The 25,228-nt window shown below is 39.1% G+C and overlaps 2 protein-coding genes across 6 annotated transcripts in view; one reads left to right on the top strand and one right to left on the bottom strand.

The window, feature by feature from the left end:
• LOC111872868 (E3 ubiquitin-protein ligase COP1) overlaps window positions 1-25,228 on the bottom strand; it is a 163,498-nt gene that overhangs the window by 39,007 nt on the left and 99,263 nt on the right. The gene's annotated exons all lie outside the window — the stretch shown is intronic.
• On the top strand, window positions 12-7,891 carry LOC111872869. 5 transcript variants are annotated; one of them, XM_033754875.1, is made up of 7 exons: window positions 56-92; window positions 306-345; window positions 441-581; window positions 1,209-1,393; window positions 2,763-2,923; window positions 4,743-5,876; window positions 6,555-7,891. In XM_033754875.1, the coding sequence occupies exons 3-7, from the start codon at window positions 449-451 to the stop codon at window positions 6,673-6,675; spliced, it is 1,734 nt and encodes a 577-aa protein (XP_033610766.1). In that variant the 5' UTR covers window positions 56-92; window positions 306-345; window positions 441-448; the 3' UTR covers window positions 6,676-7,891. The 5 variants fall into 5 exon arrangements, with proteins under 5 accessions (XP_023722875.1, XP_033610767.1, XP_033610765.1 ...); XM_023867107.2 differs by lacking the exon at window positions 306-345 and having other exon boundaries at window positions 12-92; XM_033754876.1 differs by lacking the exon at window positions 306-345 and having other exon boundaries at window positions 18-129.

Raw genomic sequence — 25,228 nt, 5'->3', positions numbered from 1 at the left:
AATAGACAAAAATGGTTGATATTATTTTTTGTTTGTTAATAGAGGCATCGTGTATTTTTAAATAACCTATACGCAAGATCAGTGCTATAGAAGTATGTGCAATTATGAGATTTTTTAAATGAATCCCAAGTATCTGCAAAATTGAAAATTGCTCGTAACCTCAATAATTCACAGTGAACAAATGGATATGTACTCGTATGTGACACTTTCACACATCAGATTCATTAACAAATGTTTATACAAGGAGTTAATGATCTTATAATATATGCATATTATTTTATTTGGATTTGTTTTGGTCTGGAAAGACAAAAGAGGTGAAATTGATGGAATGACAATTCTGATTGTGTAAGAATATATGTTTAAGTTGATAACTGGCATAAGTCAAGTCTGTGTGAAATAAGTATCTCAGATTACATGATAAATCTGATGATTTCTTTCAGTCAACACTATGCAGGCCCACAAGATGCAGAGATTGTACCAGCTTTGCCTTGAGAACATTGTACACAATTCAAATTTCTGGCTACAAGTTAAGCACACTCAAGAGAAGATAGGCATATTAAGCAGTCCATTTGATAGTCTACGTAAGTAGGTTTAAGATTAGGGAATTATGTTATCATGGCCATTCTTCTCCAGTAGTCCCCTAAGCAAAGCAGAGTTATCCTGATGTGGTTACTGGAAGAAAGAGGTTACATAAATGTCTATAGAATTTAAAAACTCAATTTACAAGTTATTAAGCATTCATTTGGAAAGTCTGTCAGAAAGAATAATCATCTTCCCCTCACATCTCATCATGAAATTAATTACCACTTCAGGAAACTGAGCCAGTATTCCTCCTTAGGTTGTCATAATGCTTCTATCATCGTAGTAATCTACATGCTGCTTACTAGCTTCCATATTTGTCTGTAAATAGTGACACTTCAAACTCCTTCCTGACCATTCATACCTTCTTGTAATATGTTACATTGTGATTGGATTAAATTGGGCTTAGATGAGAAAAATTTTCAGATGTCTGTGAGTAAATTAGTATCATCAGCTGCATTAAGACAAATTACCTCCAATAACTTCCTTTCATTTGCTCACTGTGAAAGCTTCAAATCTTATCCTTACACAGAAACATCAGTTTGTAGTGTGGGTTCTACTGGCATCATTTCAATTTACAGGAAAGCTTCATCTTCTCACCTAAAATTGTTAATATTAAAATGTTGCAGCTGCAAGCTTAGAGCAAGATCTTCTCGACATGTATGAGCAAATTAATGGTTTATCAGGCCAAAATAACTTCTGGTTGGAGCAACAAGAGAAGTGGAGGCTGTTCGTCACTCGGAGAATAAAGCGCCTCTGTATCACGAAGTACACGGAGAAGACTAGTTTAGTGCATATTGCCACTACCTGCAGGGTAATGTTTGTTTATTTCTTAGTTTATTTAATGACTGCGTAATTTACGTAGCTTAAAAATGTGACTGAGGTCCACTTGTTTTGTACTGTGGTTGGGAGTAGTATTTTCAGGAAAGTCAAAGCCGGATCTGCCACATTTTAACAATGTCTAGTCCTTTATGAACACTAAAGATGAATTGTCTGCTGATTCTGTGAGGGTTCACCAGAACTGTATCCACATAGTTGTGCGTGGCACTAGATGTAGAGTGGCTAGAATGCGAAGCTGACTATTTACAGTTCAGATCCATACAGAGTCAGGATTTAGAATGTATGGATCTTTACATCCATACTCCCAGTATACAATCATGGTAAAGTATTTAGACCATGGGAAGACTTTTACTTTATCTAAAATAGCTGTATTTAGAATTACAGTTGCTTGAATTGTTATTCTGTGCCTTCTTCGTTTACATGCAGTTGAATTCATTGCTGTAGGAAACTTCCACTCATTATTTGTATTTCCTGGCTTATTACCTTAGTGTAAATCTTTCCTCCTGCACTTCCAGTATAGTTTACACCCATAATATGATGCTTCTTCAAATGAAACCAAATTAGAGACTGCTGTGGGCAAACTAGTAGAGCCTGTTGATAATGATCTCCATGGTTGTTCATGCAGGCATCCTATTGATAATCAATATATGGATCTGCTCCACAAAGAACCCCCTGTATTGATGCTGGAACCATTTCAAGTCTTTGTCCAACCCGAAACCACAGCCTGTTAGATCTTTCTTGAGGGAACAGGAATTCACACGGTGACAGGTCTGGGCTGTATGTGGGATGGTCCGACACCTCTCAGCACATGAGGCGAAGCATGCCCTGGACAGTGCTGATCACATGGGATGGGCACTGCCCAACATGATTATATCATCTGAGAACATATTGGACACTTTGTATTGGTGGCGGTACAGAGGATACGTTCAACATTGAATTTTTGGCTGGTTGACAGTATCCAGCTCCAAGGAACTGTAATGTTTCCTGGGATATAATGCCACGTGGTCCATTGAAAATCAACCAACATTCTGGAGGAACATATCACCTCCATCTTCAGGGCTACATGGCATTATAGCTGGGAGATAATACTCTTCATAACCACCACTGTGAGAATGTCAAATCCTACTTGAATAACCTCTGACTGATCCTATTCAGGCAGATTCTGCACATGGAACACCAGCATTCAACTCTGTCACACTGTTCCCATTTTCTCTAGTGCACCCATTCTGTTGCACCTCTCATAGCCAACACAGGTGTGTCATGCACACAGCCATTTAATCACCTGTTGCTGGCTTAAAAGGAGGGGACAGTGTAACACAAGAAAACAACATGGTTGTTTACAGAACCTGAATCATCTGGAGGTGAGAGATGTACAGGAAGCTTTGCCATACTTGAAGGCTGTGGCACCCTGCTTGACCACAGTTGTGTCTCTTAATATAGACACCATGGCACATGTCACTAGTGGATCACTCAAATATATTCGCAGCCACTGCCCAAACCTGAGGTAATAACTGAAATGAAACTTAGTCCCCGATGTGACAGGAACCAGTAGTGGCTGCATGCTTGCAAGGTTGAATACACTTTTCTTTGTTTTTCCATCCAGATAGAAGCCATATGTATGTTGTAAACATTAACCAACGAACATCCCTAATATAGTGTTTCTGTCGATTTACAGTACTTGCATATTTGAGTGCCTCATATGTCTTTTGAGTGGAGGTGATAATTAACATAACTATTGGAGGTGGGACAAATTCAGTGCATGTACCACACAGCATGGTTCAGTAGTGGCTTGGCAGAATACTTCTTTTTGCCGTACTCCTAAACTTAGGACAATTGACAGTTGATGTTGCTATAAATAAATGCATGTACAATGAACTCTGGATTGTTGATCATAAAGAAGGGGAGAAATACCACATATAATAAAATGGTCGAGATATACCCTCTACCCATATTGCATTCAACCCTAAAAACCACTTATTTGTTACTCATTGGTGGTTACTGGTCACTAAACACCAAGGCACATGTCTTTCAAGTAGGAAAAAAAAAATTCTTGTTCAGTGATACAGAGGGGCACAAAAAATGATCTCCAGTTTAAATTTTGCAAAGGTACTGTAATCATAAGATAATGGTACAAATATGCATACATACACAAGCACCAAGTCATAAAAATATATCCCTAACGGAGCACATATTCAGCATAGTTACTATTCTGCTGTACAGCTTCCAGAAAATAAGTATGTTCATGACCATGTGGTGGCACATCTTCCATAATCATTAGACACAGCTGGACACCATGGCTCTAAGCAACATTGATGAGATTTCCATTTGAGAAACAGTTTTCTTCATGAACCGCCAAAGAAAGAAGTCACAATTGGGGGGGAGGGGCAGATCCTCCCACGTGCATGATAATCAGTATCTTTACCAGAAATCACACTTGGACCACAGGTGTCAGGGAAAAGGTCCAATTTAATGTTTGTTATGTGTTGTGTAGCACCGTGTTGCATATATATATCATTGGTTGTTTATTGGCAGACCAGTTGCAGGTTGAGGCATAAAACTGACAGCATCAACATTGTGGGTGGTACACACATTGCATCATGGTGACATTTTCACTCCATAATTGAGCCATCCTTTTCAAATTGTCAAGTAAGCTGGTGAATAATATTTTGAGAATGAACCCACTGCATCTGAGAATGAACACGGAAACATTCATATGTTTTCAGCAGCTCTCTTTGTCTCTGCTATCAATGAAATAGTTTTTATTCTCTGCTTGATTATTAATTTCCTTTTCTCTGCCATCTCAGTATGTTGCTAGACACCCTCTTGGCCATGGATGCCACAATTGCAACATGGTAATTACAAGCCCCCATAGTGAAATCACTAAGACTTAAATGATCTAACTGCACAATTAATTTGCCTGTAACAAACCTGTCCTGTCACAGTTTAAAGAAATTGAGGTATCATTTCACACCCCATTCTGTAGTACGTACAAAAGCAATAAAATAATAATGTAGGAAGTTTCAAAAGGATGAGATGATGTACAGTCTACCACAAATAATTATGAAACGTCACTGCTACATATTACTGAAAAGGGTGTAATGTGTAACACTTGAATCATTGCAAGAATTTGTAATCAATAACAAAGGGGTTCTAAAAGCCCTGCAGTTAATCTGAAAATTTTGTAATCCATGCATGGATATTTGAGAGTCTGTTGTATGTATGAGTATGAAATGCCTTTATATATATATTATACATACACACACAAGATATGATGGTGGCTTTTATTTGGTCATATCATTTTGACAGCATTAATTTCATTTCAGGACATTGGGGTTGAAGTCTTGTTTCTTGAATGACAAAGCTGTGAGTCATTTGAAGCACATATCAACACTAGCAGAACTGGATCTCCGTGATACAGAGGTCACTGCTGTGGGGGTCAGCCATGTACTCAAGTCAAACCCTCAGCTCCGCAGCTTGCATCATCCTGAAGTGGTACATGCTGTCTACAAACTCCACTCCACTCGAACGTGGCGGGTTCGGGTTGAGGCTAGTCTCTGGAGTTCTTCTATGGCGGTCTGTTATCACTTACGGGAGATTGACCTTGAACTGTCTCGCAAGGACAACCCCAGCATGCTTGCTGTAGTCGTATCTGTTTGTCCCGAAATTGAGAGAGTTCGCATTGAGTTTGATGCTCGGGCTTCACCGTATGCGCTTGTCCCTCTAGCTGCTCTTAAATGCTTGACAGAATTGGATATCCAGTGTGTGGCAGACACCAACAGGAAACCATGGGTTGATCATGCTACACATTCTTCTGTACTGGACTCTATAACACTGTTCGAAGGAAGTGTACTTCCTATTTTACAGTCGTGTGGAAGTCATCTGCACGCTCTGTCACTTGAAGGCATATCAGGAGTTGATATGAAATCTGTGGAGATCCACTGTCCCAATCTTGTAAGCCTTGGTCTCTACTATAACACATATGCCAGAAATTCATTCAGGATTCCCGACAATATAGCTTCTGTGAAACCATTTCCTTCATTGCGACGATTGCTATTTGGGTCTAACTCGGGCAACAGTGATTTCTCAGCATCCTACCTTGAGTGGTTGCTTTCAAATGAAAATTTGGAAGAGCTGTCCTTGTCAGGCTCGCCCCTCTTTACAGATGAGCTGTTTGCCTGTGCATTTGCCAATTCAGCTGCATTCCCTCAGTTACGACGTCTTGAGCTGGATTATTGCAATGTGACGGCAGAAGTTATCACAGGGTTTTTATATCACTGTGGCCGAAAGTCACTGCGTGAACTGAGTATCTGTGGACCGTTTGTCCGTGAACAGGCATCACCCGCGCTTTGTTACATCATCTGTGAGAAGTTGGACGTTCAGTTGGAGGCCTACTTCTACTCATTCATTAAAATGAAGAAGCGTATGTTGCGCTACAAGCAAGATCTGAACTTCATCAGGTAAGCTTTTATTGTGTATGTACCATAAAAAAAGTAAGATAAATGGAACATTAATATTTCAGTTTATAATTATGGGGACAGGAAATTTTGTTATGTTATGTTGCCTCTTAATTTTATGTGTGTCAAAGTTTTGAGGGCTTATGACAGCTGCTTTCCTTTATGTTTCCGCCAATATAGATGGGCTGTGGGAGTTACGAAATAATAATCATAATTTAGTGATATAACTTTGTCCATAATGTTTGTTAATGTATGTCTTATCTATCATCTAAAAACTGTAATACATGACTTGAAATTTTTTAAATATACTGGTAGACTTAGACAAAAGTGGAGCTGAAATCTGGAAGAGGTTGAAGGACTGACGATGAGAGGAACATCTTACTGAATATCCTTAATACCAAAACAACTGATCTGGTGTAATGCGATAAAGATGTGTTCATAAATTTTCTTTTATTCCTGAAAGGAAGCGAAATATTCGTTTAAACACATTCACACAAACTTCTTTTTACAGAATTTCATTACTGTTATAGTGCTAACAATTCTGTATTCAATTTTTTTTTATTATTTCACATCACAGTGCTTAATGCAATTCTCTTTGTGTTTCACAATAAATCTCTAATATATATTTTAGTAAAATTACAGTGCAGAGATATGCATCTGACTGCAAACATTACTTTTCAGCTCAAAGTCTGATATTCATCTCCAAGATATCTGCAAGAAAACTGCCATCTTGCAGACCAACACCACTAGTGGATATTTCTCCCAGAGATCAACATATTCCTCAGAGGCTGCAACATTCTAGTCACAATCAGAATCTCAACTGTCAACTCCCCACTCCATTGTTCTGTGATGTATTTAACATGTACATATCATTTTACCCAACCAAAGAGCAAGGAAGCTATTGAAACATTTCCAGGAAAGATTAAAGTATTTTGAGTATCTCTTCAGCTGTGGTTTTTGTTTGATGCATAATGCTGTGGTAAGTTTCTAGGCTGCAAGATGGTGAGGTCATCTGAAGTAACACTGCAGCACAAACCTACTGAAAGATTTAAATTGAACACTGTTTCTTCTTGGAATAATACTGTTAAGTATTTTGGCATATTATTTGTAAGTGAATAATTATAATTATTTTGATAATTACAGTGTCATTTCTGCCTCAGAACAAACAGGAATTCTGGTGATCTGAACATTTATTTTGAAGTAAGGAATTTGGAGGATTAGATATTTCTAAGTTTGCATCCTTGGCTGATCTGTCTCAAAATGCTTCACTCTTCTCTACACATATCAAATTAATGTGGTCATCATTTTAAATATAATGATTGTGTAATAAGTATACTTTATGTATGTTAGAATGAAAGATTTATCGTTCTTTAAAAAAGAAACAAAATGATGTGTGATTGAGTTTCATTTAATAATTCACCAAATATATTGTCTGAAAGACTGGTTCACAGTTTATGTCAGAAAAGTACAGGATAATATTCTAAATGTAAATTAACTTGAGAAAGCTTAAAACAAGGAGTGATATGTACTGAGTGCTTCAATGTAGCTTTAGTTTTCTGACAATGTCTCTGAAGAAAGTTTATTTTGCTTATGAATATGTTCCCTTTTAGCCTGTTATGTTATGCATGCATACATATGATGAGGCAACTAATAAAATGTGCATCAATTGCTAAAGCTTAACTTCATCCTATGATACACACACTATTTAATTATTAACAGAAATATTAGTGTGAATCTTGGAAGTCAACACAAATTACATATTTATCAATACAGATGCTTATAAACATGGAATGAGAGCAGCAGCTGATTAATTATGAGAGAATAACTTAACTACAGGATGGGTAAATACTCAGTACATAAAAGTACTAAGCAAATGATAGCATTGTGTGCTGAAGAGCCCACAACATGTCGTTTCATTCAGTGGCACAGTGCTAAATTATTTATACTAAACACAAGTATGCCGGTTACGGTAGCCGAGCGGTCTAAGGCACGTACTGTCTTCGCTCGCTTGGAAACCGGGATCGTGGGTTCGAATCCCACTCACGGCATGGATGTTTAGTTTGTGTGTGTGCGTTTTTCTGTGTTTGTATACAGGTAGAGGCCTTGCGACGAGCTGATCACCCGCCCAAGGAGTCCTACCAAATGTGTTAAGATAAAGAAAAACCGAAGTGAACGGAGAAGTTCATGGAGGTAGGCCCAGGCCCACTGGAGCTGTAGTACCAAGGGAAAAAAAGTACAATACAAAGTCCATCCAAGTGCAGAGCCTCCAGCTGAAACAGTACAGGACATTATAATTTTACTTGATTCTTTGTATGATGAAAATTCATCTTCACATTAAGAGAAGAACTTAGATAGAGGATGGGGCCACGCCATAGCTCAAGCTGTTAGTCACTGGCTTCCCACCGTGGCGGCCCGGGTTCGATCCCGGGTCTGGTCAACTGGGATTTGTGGTGGACAAAGTGGCGCTGGGGCAGGTTTTCTCCAAGTACTTCGGTTTCACCTGCCGATCTTCATTCCACCAATTGCTCCACAATCACCCTCACCTATCATCTGGGGCTCATACAATAGGCCAGAAGTGGCCACAGTGCAAGGGACTTACCCCCACCCCACTAGCAATAAAAGAAAATAGATGGAGGATGTGTGAGACCAGAATGCTGGACTTAAGAAGGAGAAAGTGAGTAATTTTATAAAGTGTACTCTTCATCAAATGTTGTTTTTAGAGGGAAAAGCTAGGCAGGCAGCTATCACACATGGAAGAAATACAGACTTTACAAATTTCTAATTTGAAAATTTGAAGAGATGAGATTATGTAGAAGATGTAGAGATGATGGGAAGAAATACTGAACTAGATTCTAAAGACATAGAGTGTGATGACATGGGCAGAATTCATCTGGCATTCTGTTGTGAATGTGGTAATGAACATTCATGTTCCATGAGAGGCAGGACATTTGTAGACTAGATGAACAACTGTCAGTTTCTTATGAGGGACTCTGTTCCATGGAGTAAGATTGTTTGCCTTGTGTCTTTCTTACTTTCCATGAACCTTGCACCAACATTGCAACCATGCATATACTTGGGAGGTTAGAAAAACAGTAATGCCACTTAAAGTAAGATCCCAACATTTTGAATAGTAAAGATGTTTAAAAAAATTTGTCCAGATTTTGTTTAGTAACCTCCACCCCCCACACCCACCTTTTGGGAGGAGGGGTAAGGTAGTGATAATATAGCAACCATGCAAAAGCTACATATAGCCTTTGGTTTGATGACAATAAATAATAAACCATGAGCTAGCATGTTAAATTTTGTTTGGAGAAAATCATAGACATACAAGGTGTGTCCCAAAAGTCATGAAATATATATATAATTTTTTTTTTTTAATTTATTGATCATATCGGTACAAAGTGTTAATATTCTTCAAAGTACTGTCCATGAGCATCTACACATTTTTTCCACAGACTCTCCCATGCCCGGTACGCCCCCTCAAAGGCCTTGACGGGAACCTCATTTAAAGCTGTTGTCACGGCCGCTTGGATAGCCTGAATGCTTTCAAAACGGCATGAGTGCGGTCTAGATCCTCGGGAATAAAAAGAAGTCGGCCGGAGGTAGGTCGGGGCTGTAGGGTGGCTGCGGCAGCATTGTCATGATGCAGCCGCCAGTTAGCAGCTCTGTCTTTTCGCACGCGGATGACCCTTTTCCTTAATCTTTCTAGAACATCCACGTAGTAGGGAGCGTTGACGGTCTGTCCTTGGGGTAAAAACTCTTTGTGGACCATACCCTTGGAGTCGAAAAAGACGATGAGCATTGTTGTCACTTTGGATTTGTCGAGGTGTGCCATTCAGCACTCTGGCGCTTCGTTTCTGGGTCATACTCAGATGTCCACGTTTCATCACCGGTAATAACAGTCTAAATAATGAGGTTCAATTTCCACACATTCCTTCAATTCACTCACGATCAACACTCGATTGGCCTTTTGCTCGTCCATCAACAATTTGGGGACCAGCTTTGCGCACACGTTTCGCATGTTCAATTCGTCCATAATGATGCAATGCACAACGGTTTTTGGAATGTTCAGAGTGTCGGCTAACAACCGGATAGTCATTAGACGGTCAGTATTCAACAGATCACACACACGAGTCACATTTTCATTGGTTTGGCTTGTTGATGGCCGTCCAGAGCGGGGTCATCTTCCACTCCTTCCTGGCCCTCCTTAAACTTCTTCACCCACCTTGTAACTTGCACATATGATAGAGCAGACTCCCCATAGGCTTGCGTAAGCAGTTCATGAGTTTTGTCAGCTTTTTTGTTGAGCTTTGTGCAGAACTTGACCACCCAACGTTGTTCAAAAGTATCCGCCATCGTGCACCGTGACGTGGTCACAAAACGCAGTTGCACTAGATCAGCGATACTGACGCCTCCGATGCTCGAGCAGACTGACCTTGGGCGTGCTGTGAAGCTAAAGGCCTCCCCCCCCTAACCCAACCGGTTCCAGCGCACTCCAACCAGTAGGAGCGCGGGAAAGAAATATATTTCATGACTTTTGGGACACACCTTATACCATTACTAAATATGGGAAAATAATACATTTTTTTATATTGGGCTTTGGTTGGGACCAGAAAACGTATTCACCAAATATGTGATTTTACTAAACTGGGATTCCTCTGTCACTTCTGTCCCCATCTTCTTGTAGCTTGTCAAGTATCTTCATCAATCCTTACATCATTAAAGATTTATGGCAAGCAGAATCACCCTTCAGTTGTTTACAAATCTCAAAATTTGAATGAAAGCCTTGCGAACTGTGAGAAATCGAGCGTCTTTGTACTTTCAACTGTATGTGAACCAGCCTTGCACAGATAAATTCTTGAAAGATGAACCAATAGGGTTTAATTATTTTGCAGGTCACTGGCCTGCAAAATCCTCAACTTTGTACCCTTTCTCCAGAGGTTTGGAATGTTAAATTGCCTTTTGTTTTCAGTATGGACCCCCAGCCAAATAATCAGTTGTGTATCACATCTCATGTAATGCCAGAAGAAGTATTTTCAAATCTGTTGACTATATAAATACTTTTAAGGGATAAAAGAATGTCTTGATAATCACACTCTGTAAGTACTACTGCACTCTCTGCTGTTCAGTTAATGTTATAAAAAGAGGAGATTGTAGTATGTTTAATAAACACAAGAGACAAAACAAAGGAAACCTCAGGTTTTGTTTTCACATGATAGTATAGTTGGTTACATTTTTATGTAGAGTGCTTCCTCATTCTATAGATGCAATCATTAGCATCATAGTCAGCCTATGCCTGAGACATTAAATCCCCTCACTGGCCTAAATGTTCACAAACACTGTCGTCAGTCTAAATGTTCATTGTATGCTCTATTTAAGGATTTTAGGCATTGCCTATAGAAATGGCAAGATCCCTTTCTATTCTGAGATTTAGTTTAAAAAAGTGTCATCTTTTGTTTATATATTTATATAATTATTCATGTGAAAAACGTTTTAGTTTCTTCTGTTACAGCATTCAGACCTTAAAAAGAATAAAGGACGATACTGACTTCATATCTTAAGGTGTGGCTATCACATATGTGGTGTTTTCTTTACCAAAGAGTTCGGATGTGATTTGAATGTCATGTTTTGGAAGTGCTTATACAGGGCCTGCTTTTAATTTTGTGTTAACATGTCATACAGCTTCACTTTATCTCTTGTATTTACATATTTGGCAGGCTTCACCATGTCACATGATGAAATGAATGCCATGGCAAATAAAGATGTTTTGGATATAGAGAATGGACAAAAAGTGCATATATTTTGAAAACATTACATCCTAAAAGTATTTCAGTCTTTTCTCATCTTAACAACTATATTTCTCTTGCTGCAAAGGTGTCATCATCATTTAGAATTTTTTAAACTGAATTCTTTAAATCACACCATGTAGAAACATTAAATTATGGTATAAAGCATATAAATGATTTTTACATTCTGTTCTGTATATTCAGAAGCACTGTCTTATATCTATTTTGTTTCTAACTGTGTGATTGATTTGAGTGCTGACATAGTCACAGCTTTAAGTGATACTACAATGAAAATGTTGACAAGTAGCTTGCAAAATGAAGAAAACGTGCCCATTCAATATGTTATATTACTCGTATGCTTCAAATTGTTTACAATATTCTGCATTTTATAATTTGTGGCATAAAGAATTATTTTATTCATATGCTTGTGACTTATGTGTACAACTGAATAGGCTGAAATATAAATGATCTCACTATATTATAATTATTATTATTATTATTATTACATAAAGTCATTATATTGGAGCATCCTATTGCACTATGTAAATCTGACTTTGTGTTCCACTTCTTTCCATTTGTGTGCAACTTTGGTCAGTTTTCACTCATCTTCTTCACTTTATTGTACATCACTACAACTTTCTGCCCAACTGACCGTCATCAGTTGTACAGGTTGTTTTGATGTAAAACTGTACTGCTCACTGTAATGTCGTTCAGCTTTTCTTTTGTGTAAATGCCCCAGGCTGTTGTAGGTTATATGGGTTATACTGTTGCCATGCACATGTTTGGTTTATCTGTAATAGTTGCAAAATAGGCTCAGGCATTTACATAAATGAAAAAGCAGCAGAGCAACAGATTCCTTCATCGCAACAACTTGTACTCCTGATGATGGCCATTTATATTGAAACATGTTGTCACAATATAATGATATACAATAAAGAGACAAAGATGAGTGAATATTAACCAAAGTTGCACAGATGGCAAGAAGTGGAGCACACATCAGAGTATGTATTTAATTTTAGTGTAGTATACTATATATATCTGTATGTATATATATGTATATGTAATGTGGACTGGGCTGGTGTAAAAGAATGTTCAGTAAATGATGCATTATTTTCTTAGGCCTTCCAGTATGTTTGCCTTTGGGGGTAAATTAATGTGAGGTGCCAAGAAGTTGAGCCAGACATATATTTCAGTAGGACTTCTCTCCGGGGGGGTCTGCATTGATAATGTGCAGTTCAGGCAGTTGGTAATACCTGTATGTAAAATGATATTGATGATGATGATGATGATACCACCATTTAGTTTGGAATCTTATCATCCTTCCACAACATTAAATTTTAAAATATATGAAGCTGTGATTCATCATTATTTTATAACCATCGCTATTGTACAAGTTGAATAAAAAATTTCCCCTTGTTTTTATGAAACCTAAAGGTTTGCCTCCTGTCTTCGGTCGCACGGAAGCCGGGATCGTGGGTTCGAATCTCACTCAGGGCATGGATTTTTGTGTGCATTTTTCTGTGTTTGTGTACAGGTAGAGGCCTTGCGACGAGCTGATCACCTGCCCAAGGAGTCCTACCGTATGTCTAAGATCTAGAGAAACCGAAGTGAATGGAGAAGTTCGTGGAGGTAGGCCTAGGCCCACTGGGGCTGTAGTGCCAGGGGGGAAAAAGAAAAGGTTTGCCTCATGTTCCTTAGAGACTACTATTAGAGCCTACCTGAACCAATTCAATCTAGTCTATACCTTTATATACCCTTTCCTTAAAATCCATTCTCTCTTTTCAACACCACTGCCCTCTAATTCAAGGAATCCTGTCAAGAACACGTAAAGAATTTCAATATGTAAGGAACAATTACTTTAAAATTATAATTTTTATTTTGAAGTCAAATATTTTCTTACGTGCAATGTTATTCACCTTAAGATAGAAACATTTATAGAAATCTATGCCTTTATAATGCGGTCAAGTCCTACAGTATTTATGGGAGGTCATACATGCATTACTTAATGAAGGGGATATGGTGATCATACCAGGTTCCCATACAGAAACTGTAGCGATGATGAATGGTAACTTGAAGTAGGAATTAATTACACCATATTAAAAGTTTGGACAGTAATCCCCCCAAAAATATCTTTGAAGTTCCTGGGTGTGACAGAGATGCAGTAAATTCTGGGCCGTTCACTTCATTCCTCCAAAAGGCAAAGCACACTGGCACATAACACTGGCCAAGACTCCAAAAGCTTTTATCCTTGGACAGATGCAAATATATTGACACTGTGGTCAAATCAACTCAAAGCCATGTCCAGTTATAGCATTTAGTGTTCTAGAAAGTTGATTATTGCTGTGATATACTGTAATTAATATGCTGCCATTGTGAACTTTATGCTGCTGTTGTGTCCATGGTATGTACAGTGTATTGATAAAGTCCTTAACAGGTTTAACCTGAATTACTGTCTGAATTGTTAATATATGTACTCATACATTGTGGTAAGAGCATTAAAAAAAAGTGTAAAGCCACGAAGGCCCATAGGGTTGTGAGATGTTGAGGCTCCCACATTTCCTCTAGATATTCGGCTCTCAGATGGCAGTTAGGTTGTCAGCCTTACGTGCTGGCTGCCCTTTACCTCTCTCCCCAGGAAGATTCATGGTACTCACTTCTGTTAGCGGCTGAGACAACCCCAGGGCCAAAGTGTGGCTTAAAGGATTATTTAAATTGAAAAAATACACCTCATCAGGACTTGAACCCACAACCTTCTGGCTTGTAGCATGATGCCTCAACCAACAACACTACCATGTGCCCCGGTAAGAGCAGTAGACTTACAAATATATCATGTAATAAACTTCACAGTTTAATTTATGTTCTCTTAAGAGAAAATTGAATAGCCATTGTCCTTTGAAGTCCAAACCCAAAATTGATCTATGGTTTCTAAACAGTTTGTAGTGCATTTTCCTTATCTTATACAGAAACATTGGCCTGTAGTTGTCAGTGCCATTGCTTGAATAGTTAAGTGCTGGTTTGTTGGTGTAAAATCCTGTGATTTTGAGTGAGATTTTTGGTGGACAAAATGGCACCGGAGCAGGTTTTTCTCCAAGTTTCTCCATATTTTGCCTGCTAATTATCACACTATCATTGCTGCATTCTCTCCTCTAGCTATGCTCCCAGAAATGTGAGATAGCCCGGACCAGTTATCTTTAAGTTTTCAAAGTATACCCATTTGACATATCTTTTTAATGTAATTTTATATGATAAACTCAAATACCAGTGGAATATGAGTTTGTGGTATATCAATCTACTGTCACTTTATTTAAGCCTCATCATTATTGCCGGTACACTCTTTAAGTTGAAATAAGTATAAATCTGCCATCAGGTTTGCCAGATTTTTTAATGATTAAGTAATTGTACAGCTCAAAATGTTTCAGCCTTATGTCTAATAGTGTCTTCTGGCATCCATGTAATGGTTTATATGAAAGGAAACCTCTGTATTGTGATGTAATTTGGCAGTAGCAATAGTTCAGACAAATCTGTTGGCTCCATTTTCACTGTAGCGTCCTCCCAAATCTATCAAGCTACATAGTGTCACATCCCAGAAGGCGATAGTGTCTAAGTTATGCTTGGTTTAGACTTCAAGTTATGTGTTTAATATTAATTCACTAAATAAATAACCAGTTGACATGTTTCATGATGAATTAGGTTTATTTTAAATTACTAATTTTCTGGTTTGGTCATTTTATTGCTTAACTGCAAATGATAAATTGAATAAAAGGTTTAATAATTAGGTCAGTCATGTTAGTGGCTTATATTAGTGTGCACATGTAATGTAGTACAAATACCATTTACTCACACTGAAAAATGACATTTATAAAAGCTCAAATATCAAGAGATTATATATAAACATTAAAACGTTATGTGCTAATGGTATAGCTTGAAGAGAAAAGGACAGGCTTTCTGAAATGCAGGGAAATGAAAATGTATATAGGGAAGAAGTATGGGGAAGATTGGAAATTAGAATGGAGAGTCAGAGTGAGATTAGTCTTAACATTTCCTGGATAAACATTTTATACATGCTACAGTATTTTTCTTCATTTTATTTCAGCACACTATTATTTAAATAATAATAATAATAAAGCTATCTAGTCTTTACATGGAGAGGACTGAATGGTAAAATTTTTACTGCTTGTAACAATGAAGTTAAATAAGCATATGTGACAAACTGTGCAAGTTTAGAATCACTGCAAATGTTGCAGTCTGGATTGGTATAGTAGTGTTGTCGAAACTAAAGCTCTTGTATTGAAATTGTAAATGTAGATATCTGTGCTGGACTTTATCAATGCATTGTATCTGTGTGTTGCAGGAATTTATTCATAGCTCTGTTGTGGTCATGAAGAATAAAAGTAATAATGTCAGTTTTATAAAGAGTTTCTTAATGTCTAGGTAAATAAATAAAAAAAGACACCAAATTATGTGTTTTCAGTAGATTTTTAGTGTTTGACACTGGAAATTATGTGATAGATCATTATTAAAATGAATTTAGTAGTAGTGACTGAAAATAAACTTTTTGAAATTTTTATTAATATCCATAATCAGAAAAGTTTTTTGTCATTTATTTTTATTTTTTATATGTGTAAAAACTTTGATTATACATGAATTTGGTACATTTATTGCTGTGATAACACATGAGCTTAATATGAAATTCCTGCCAAACCACAGTTTGAACTGTAAATCGCACTTTTGCTAAACAGTACTGCTACTGCAAGCATAAAACACTAGGACTGTGTACATCATGCAGTTTTGTGAAATGTGCAGAGATTTATTTGTCACCTGTTTTTAATTTAATTCTTGCCATTATATCTGAGAAAATAAAGCAGTTTGTCAAATCTGTTCTGTATTTCTTCATTTTCTGCCAGCAGACAGCAGAGGAAGGTAGAGTCAAATCACCAACAGTGAAAACAACTGCTGTACTTCTTTTACTGATTATTATTTTCAAGGTGTTTTCTGTCCATTTAAATTGGCTGATTTTGTGTTGCTTGTTAGCTGCTAATGTTTGACTAGAAATATGAACATCCTAGAAATATTGAAGTTATGTGGAATGAAGCGTTGTGGAAGTTGAATACTTGCCAACGTATTTACACCCATATTAAAAAGGTGAATCAACAGTGTGAAAGGAAAGCACACACAGGTTCATGGAAAGTCATAGCTAGCTGTGGATATATTTGTGGTTTATTTAATGTTGCTATCCATTTCTCAGGCTGTGGCATTGAATGATACAATGGTTTAATGATTAATGAATTGGAAAAAGATGTTAAGGAAGTGATCATAACCTAATTTGAGGCACTATACTGGCATTTGCATAGAGATACTGAAAAAGGCCGTAATAAAAATCCTCATTCAGGATAGCTGGTGTCTTGGCTGAGATTCAAACTAGTCACTTCCCAGATATAAATCAGAAGCACTACTACTATGTCCAAGGATTGTGAGATCCCTTTTATGTGGTTGCCCTAACAATGTTTGGTGAAGAGTGGGTCTACAAGTTATGAAGCTCTTAATATGACATCTGAGGTTCCCACAACAGTTAATATTAAGATTACGTGACACTGTGTACTGTAATAAGTCAATACTAACATTTGGAAGGCAGTAGATTCCTCTGAAATGGTAGGGATCATCCAAAAGCAAGTTTGCTTGAAGTAATGAGAAGGGAACAGATGGTCTGATAGAAGGACGTTCAAGGCAGTGTAAGAGATGAGCACATAACCTGTATTTCCTATGTTTGGATGACTGTCAATCAAATCACTGGTTTTGGAAGGAGGTTAGCCCATTAATTGTTTGGAAGGTTCTGTGTTCCAAGTCTCCCAAAGTTATACAGCATATCAGTGATACAAATCCTGTGGTACTACAGTTTGATAACCTCCAACAAAGCTGAGGCTTTCTAAGAGATGGACTGTCTAGCTGCATGGTGAGGAGTCATGGTGACCATGTGAGGACAGGGGCATGGATATGCAAGTGTGTTACCAAGATGTAGGCATATAAATGCAGAAATGAGAGATTATAGTAGGTAGTGTTATCAATAGTAATTTTTTAATTTGCAGGGTGGGGTGAGACTGAGTCCACATGGTATACCAACCACTATCAGGTCTATTGTACAAGCCCTGCATGATTATAATGGATGAGTGTGTAGCAGTTGGACTGAGAACTGGCAAGGGAAACCCAGTTAATCGGGGAAAAAAACCCCTCAGTGCCAATTTTTCCAGCACAAATCCCACAAGAGCTAACTTAAAATCGAATCTTGGCCACCAGGGTGGGAGGTTAGCCATTAACTGCCTGAGCTATAGCACAACATACTATCTAGCCTACAAGTATAAGAAAGCAGATACCACAGGAGAATACTGCTTTAACTTTTCGTTCTTGACATAAACAGTGTTATAACGTGAACCCAACCTAGTGTTCAATAAGTATAAGTTCTATGGTTATTGTAAAACAATTGTGCTCTTATCAACACTGAGGCTGTTAACTGTGGAAGCTATACTGTCATTAGCTGACCTTTCCAGATAACACATCCTCCAGATTAATTCACTGAGGTCACCCATCACATCCAATTCCCTGATAATTTGTTGCTAGCCAACATGTTGAAAGATCTTTTGACTAAGTAAGAGATGTTCTCTCATCCTATATCATAAACACATGAGACATACCCCATACATGTATGAACTGCCTGACACGGTGAACTGTAGGGTGCCAATCGGAGATTAAGATCGGCTATGATATCGCCACAGAAATGGAGAGTGGTAGAAGATTTAGAATGGACAGTTTGGTTACTGTGTAAAGAGGATCCTCATAGTTTATGCAGATCCCCTGAGGTGTCATTGGGATAGTGAAATCTTAGGGAAGTACAATGGGTTTGGCAAGTGGTTTTGATACAAGAGAGAACGAATGCATGTACAATTTTAATGAGGAACTTCTTGGGAGATTTGACCAAAATATGATGGATTTTAAGGAAGTAGGCTAGCAGGTGGATGGAATTGGCTCTAGATCATATCCAGTGGTGATGTTAAACATCATGGTCCTGTTACAAAAGTCTTTGTTTTTCAATTATAAAAGGTTAAAAAAAGTTAAACTATCCCCGCAACAGGCCATGGAGGCTCATAGGGTTGTGAGACCCCGAAGCTCCCACATTTTCTAGACAACTGGCTTGTTGATGGCGGTGAGTTGTCAGCTTTACGCACCAGCCACCCTTTACCCTCAGGAAGATTCCTGGTACTCCTGAGTCTACCTGAGGGCCATAGTGCAGCTGGAAGGATTAGGTGAATTGAAAAAGAATCCAACTACTTCGTTGGGAATCGAACCCGCTACCTTCCGGCTTATAGCCTAGTGCCTCAACCAACTACGCTACTGCATACCCACTAACCGCTGATCTAAATTTTAAATTTATGTAGCATGTTGAACATTTAAACCAGTTTAATATGATCCTCGAACAACTTGCTTACTGCCATTATTCGGAGAGAGACTAAGCTAGATTCAAGTTGTGGATAGTAATGTTGGTTTTTTACCATTCTGCTTGTCATCTTCACTGGCATTTAAGAAATACGAAAAGCCAAAGAACAGCAAGGGTTTAAATTGTGAACTCTTTCTTTACCGTGGTAACCCGAGACGGCAACGCCACGGTGCCTGACCATGCTGGGAGCGAAAGTTTACCCAGCGTATCCAAAGGAAGTGTCATATTGGTTTCGTGTACAATAACGATATCATTGTTACGTGTGTCTGAGGTACGTAGCAATGTCATGCCCATTTCCGGAACAGAGTTACACAAACTACGGTGCACGAAAACAGGAGGGCTCGTAACCAAGTTATGTCTGAATATTGGCAATATTTTTAACAATTATATTCTAGTGCAAGATTGAAATGGTATATGCAACGTCATGAAGTGAGTTACGTAACGCAGTTACACTTCCAACACCGCCCCCCCCCAAGTCACTAGATAGTGATTGTGATGTATTTAGGCCCTTTCTACAAGATGGTTACGAAAATGAGACATGGTTTAGTTCACTGTTCCTAATTAAATTTGGAAATTGTGCTTTGATACTTCAATTCAGTTCTTACTTATTCACGTGCTATATCAACAGCCCGAGGGCCAAGTACAAAGTGAGCATGAGTGAAGGAAAGAAAGAAATACACACATAAAGCACAGAACAAGGCAATTATGACATCGGAGTAATGATGATTATAATAAAAGTAATAATAACAAAAACCAAAGTTATAAATTATGAGGAGGTTGTGGTGGTGCTGATGATGATGATGACGCCAACTCATTTTTTTGGATTACCCCTGCCCTGCAAGCTAAACATACGCGGCTCTCTACTTGTACAGTCGCTCTACCCCGCTCTGCTAAGCTCCGAGGGCTCCGAAAGATTGCTGTAATCCGTCCACTGCGCAGACGAAAGTTACTGACGTGACCGTTACGTCATCATTTGAAAGTCACGTGCAATATACTTCGGTATTCGTACACCGGCGGGAAATTCAAACATGCTTACACAGGGACGTTTCTCTTGTAAGACTGCCAACATACTGTAATACCCTAGTTCATCAGGAGACAGACTTAAACAGTTTTAGTGCTGCGGTTTATGAAGTGTGAATTGCTATAGAATGACTAATGCTAGTTTTGTTAATTGTAGGCTTACATGTGGATAAGCACTTAGAAGCGTATATAGNACAGGATGCTTAAATATAATATTGTATATAGAATGTTGATGTGTATAGTGAGGCTTACGTTAAGGGTAAGCTTTCCCAAGATAAATGTAAGTTAAACTGGTCAAGCTTTCGTCTGTACGGAAGGACGATGCCTGTACAGCTAATTGAACTTTTAATATTTGTACCGTTTTGCGTGCTCACAACGCAAACGTAACATCCCACAGGCCTACTGAAGCAATACAAAACCAGAGTCTTCTTGAAGCTCTTCTAAATAAATATCTTTAAAAAAATGAAAATTACATTACACGACAGAAAGACTATTCCTGACAGCTTCACTTCTCGGCTGAACTTTATAAATACTTGCAACCAGCGCGTGCTTCCATCTCTCGGGGCACTGTGTTATAAGCTCCCGCATCACCGTAACTGTTTTGTTGTATACAGGGTTATCCATTTGCTGACGTAAGATTTAATCTCCTACCTCAGTTGGCGATGATATTACAGAAGTCTGTTTCGAAACGCGTTGCGCGGAGCGTGTACTGCTCGTAACCAGCGCGTGCTTCGATTTGCCGGCACACTATTACCGGAACCTCTGGGAGCACCGTAACGATTTTATCGTGTAAGGAAACTGAAGACTGAATTTCCCATCTCAGCTGGAAATAAGAGGTTACAGATATCTGTTTCCAATCGTAATCGCGCTTTATCCACCTTTACGTTACAGTTCTTTGCCATAAAAAAGGTAAAAAATGATAACGCTATCCCTGTAACAGGCCATGGAGGCCCATAGGGTTGTGAGACGTTGAGGGTCCCACATTATGTAGACAGTCGGCTTACAGAGGGCGGTAAGGTTGTCAGCCTTACGCATCAGCCGCCCTTTATCCCTCAGGAAGATTCCTGGTACTCATTTCTGTTAAAGGCTGAGTGGACCCCAGGGCCATATTGCGGCTAGAAGGATTAGGTCAATTGCAAAAAAATCATAGTAATAATATCCAACGCATATTCTGAACGTCGGATATGCCACAGAATTTGAACGTCATCTTTCATTACACTGCACTGCGGTAGCGTTGTTAGTTGAGGCACCATGCTATAAGCCGGAAGGTCGCGAGTTCAATTTCCAATGAGTAAATTGGATTTTTTAATTGACCTAATCCTTCCAGCCGCACTATGGCCCTGGGGTGGAAGCACCGTCTAACAGAAATGAGTACCACGAATCTTCCTATGTGGCAAAGAGCGGCAGGCGCGTAATACTTACAACCTCGCCGCCATCTGAGAACCGATTATCTAGAAAATGTGGAAGCCTCGACGTCTCACAACCGTATGGGCCTCCACGGCCTGTTACAGGGATAACTTTACCTTTTTTATGTGTGGGACAATCTTCTTCTAGAGCACTCGGTGTGTGTTTGGTACATCATGGGTGACTGAAACAATTTTAAATATAATGACATACCTACAAGGACAAACTACGAAATACTGTATGCTGCAACTACCATGAAATCCTGCTCTTTGGCTATTCAGGAATTTTTTCGCTGTGCCAGAAATAATATTGTGTGCTCAGAGCGCAAAGTTGTACGGGAAATTTTCTTAGTCTAAACCAGGGGTCGGTAAACTTTATATCCGGAGGACCATATTTGGGGTTGCACAGAAGCAGCAAAATATCTCCTACTTTCGTTAGCCGTTACAAATACAAACGCGAGTTCGCCAACCAGCCAGCCAGGTACGGGAGGAGGGGCAAGAACGTCGAAAAGATATCGCATGCGGAATGAACCCAGTCCTTCCTCCTACTGCCCCCCTACTTTTCCTTTCCATCCATCATCTTTCCTTCCCCTCATTTCATGACGTAGCTCAGGCTCGGGTTTGTTTTGTTTCGAGTGTAATTTGCTGGGCACGAAAGAGGTCAACGTAATATTTTTAAATATTTATTAAATTAATCGGATCATAATGAACAATGAATACCGTTACTCGTCACGTTAGTACCACAGATGATACTGTGACATGTAAATCCGTTGCTACGTAACGGCTTGTTGAAACACGTCTCCGAGGTTATGACAGAGATGCCGAATCCCAGGCAACACATACAGAAAAATTTCTGTTACAACAGATAGGTGAAGGTTATTCGCACAAAAACGAAAAACAGATAATCAAAGTAAGAACACTTGGAGACGGCGATCTCGATACGGTTCGACCAAAACCTACCTCAGGGAGAGACAGAATACAAGATTATATACTGGAGAGTGCTCCCGAGTAGTACAAGCCAAGTCCAAGAGGAGACTGGGTACAGACATGCTCACCGAATTCGTACAAGGAGCATCTAAGAGTGGAAGTTTCGAAGACTTTGTGTGTTATTGCTCCAGTAACCTTTTCATGTGTTATAAGTATTTGTAGAGCCGCCTGGTGATTGTCCAATAAATCGATTCATCAATCCAGTAATTAGTTGTCGCGTTACCAGGATGCGTGACAATACTACTTCCAGTTGCTTACGGGTAAACAAAAAACGTGAAGGTAAATTGGTCCATATGTTTAATTAATTAAACATCAAGCAATTAAGACGTATGGGGAAATGGATATAGAGCTCAACAATCTTTCACTTCGGTACTAGATGGAGGTGATCTGTCAGCTTCACGCCTCTACCCCTTTAGTCTCGCGGGAAGAGCGTCTGCTACCAATTGGATACGACGCCAGTTGAGCCTAAGGGGCCAGTCTGGACTCTACAGAGAAGAGAAAAATCACTTATCTTTGTCGGGAATCGTGCAGCCATCCAACCCATGGCCCATTGCTATACCGGCTGAGCCATCAAGTGTTTTAATTTTAAAGAAATGTCGACATAAATTAAAAATAATGGATACATTTTTCAAAGTAGCACCGCGAGCCTGACAAAAAGCTGTAACGTGCTGAAACTCAGCTGCTAGCCACACTTTGCCAACCCCTGGTATAGAGTAACGGCGTAGGTAAATGAATCAGAGGAAGAAGTCGTCAGCAGGGTGGTCTAACGTTACACATCGTCACGGTATTAATATACATCGCAAAGCGTAATCTCCAACCCGTCCACAATTCAGAGGTTTAGGAGCTTTAACGAGTCTACTGTTTCCACTTAGCGTTACAGGAATTACTTTAACTTTGTTGACCGGTTCCACAGTTCTGCGCTTCAAGGCGACAGATGCGCCGCTTGCCGCGAGGCACATATGAATTTTGCCGATGAATCAGCATGCATGACTATCGAGAATGTTCGAAATGAAGGGAATGTTCTTACGTTTGTTCACAGATCAGAGGAGGCGTTGAAAATGTTGCTCCTCTACATGCGGACATTCCTCGCACCGGCAGAAGTGGTTCTGATTTACCCTCTGAAGCTGTTCTGCAATAACATTTGCTATTTCCCTACGAATATTTTCTTTTAGTTCTTCTCCACTTCGAGGGTTACACTTATTAACTTAGTCTTTCAAACCACGACAGAAGAAAAAATCAGAATAATTAAGATCGGGTAAGATCGCTGGCCAAACACCTGCAAGCACTCGGAGCTTATATATTTTTTGTTTCTTGTCTATTAAGAATCCCGTTTTTCTAAGTTTATTCACCAAACTGTGAATTGTTTATCTGCTGGGAACTCTTTGATCACGAAATTTACGTGGAAGTATTCGCCTACACTTTCGAGCAGATCCGTATGCTAATAAATTACGGTCAAGCTCTTTCAAGTAGTTCTTTCAGCATACGAGGAATATGAAAGCATGTGATATATATTTTAATATAAAATTTCAATTTAATAAGAAACGGCGTAGAAAATTTATTCTCCCTAACATACCCAGAGCAAATAGCTAAATCAATAGATCGATTTATGACCACTAAATCCGTCAACATAATAACAATAATAATACAGCTGGAATATATGTTATCAGATTTGTTATTGCTACTGGTGTGAAACTTGGTCTTTGACATTAAGGGAGGAACATAGACTGAGGGTGTTTGAGAACAGGGTGTTGAGGAGAATATTTGGACCGAAGAGAGATGAAGTGACAGGAGGTTGGAGAAAACTGCATCCATTTTAAAAATAGGAGAAGTACACACAGCGCAATAGTTCCTGAACATTCAAGTGTTATCTGCTCTAAATTTTCAATTCATTAAAACAAACTTCTGATTACTTCTAACAAATAGCGTAAAGTAGTCCGGGGGGGGGACGAGAAAGAATATCGAAAAACAAATTTGAATAAAATCAGTTCAATTGCTCTCGAGTTGTAAGATGACTCCATAGCCTGTAGTCCGCAAGCGGACTATACCGACCGAGCGACCACCGTTTGTCGGCGAAGTTAATGCCAACTTTAGCGGACAGAGGGTGTCGCGTTGTCAGCGCAACGGATCCCCCACGACTGTTAATTTCGGTTTTTCTAGACCGGAGTCGCTATTTCTCTTAAATAGCTCCTCAGTTATCTTCACGAGGGTGAGTGAACCCCGTTCCAGACCCACTGCTTTACAGGAAATCTGTTAGCGCCGGGAATCGAACCCTGGACCTCTGAATCTGTAGCCAGGAACTCTGACCACTAGATCACAGAAGCGGTCTGTTGTAAGATGACACAGCCTAAAAATAATCTCTTTTAATTGCCTTGGGTCGTTCAAAGATAATTTTTATTTAGACGTGTACATAGAGCGGCCTCCTAGTCTAGAGGTAACGTTCCCACCTCATGACTCGTAGTACGCGGGTTCAAATACCCGGCGGAGGTCGTCGCATTTTTAAGGGCGGAAAAATTCAGGGAACAAGTCCTCCGGGAGGGACTTTAAGCCGTGGGTCCCGTGTCGTAGCTTTACGGCACGTAAAAGAACCTCATATCTCCAAAGGAGGTCACTGAGCCAAATTAACGGACGTTTCCCGCCCAACAGCAGTCTCTAATACCTCTGGTAGATGGGGGA

Source organism: Cryptotermes secundus, unplaced genomic scaffold (genome assembly GCF_002891405.2).
Source record: "Cryptotermes secundus unplaced genomic scaffold, Csec_1.0 scaffold371, whole genome shotgun sequence".
Lineage (NCBI taxonomy): Eukaryota > Metazoa > Arthropoda > Insecta > Blattodea > Kalotermitidae > Cryptotermes > Cryptotermes secundus.
This window is presented reverse-complemented; position numbering and strand designations above follow the sequence as displayed.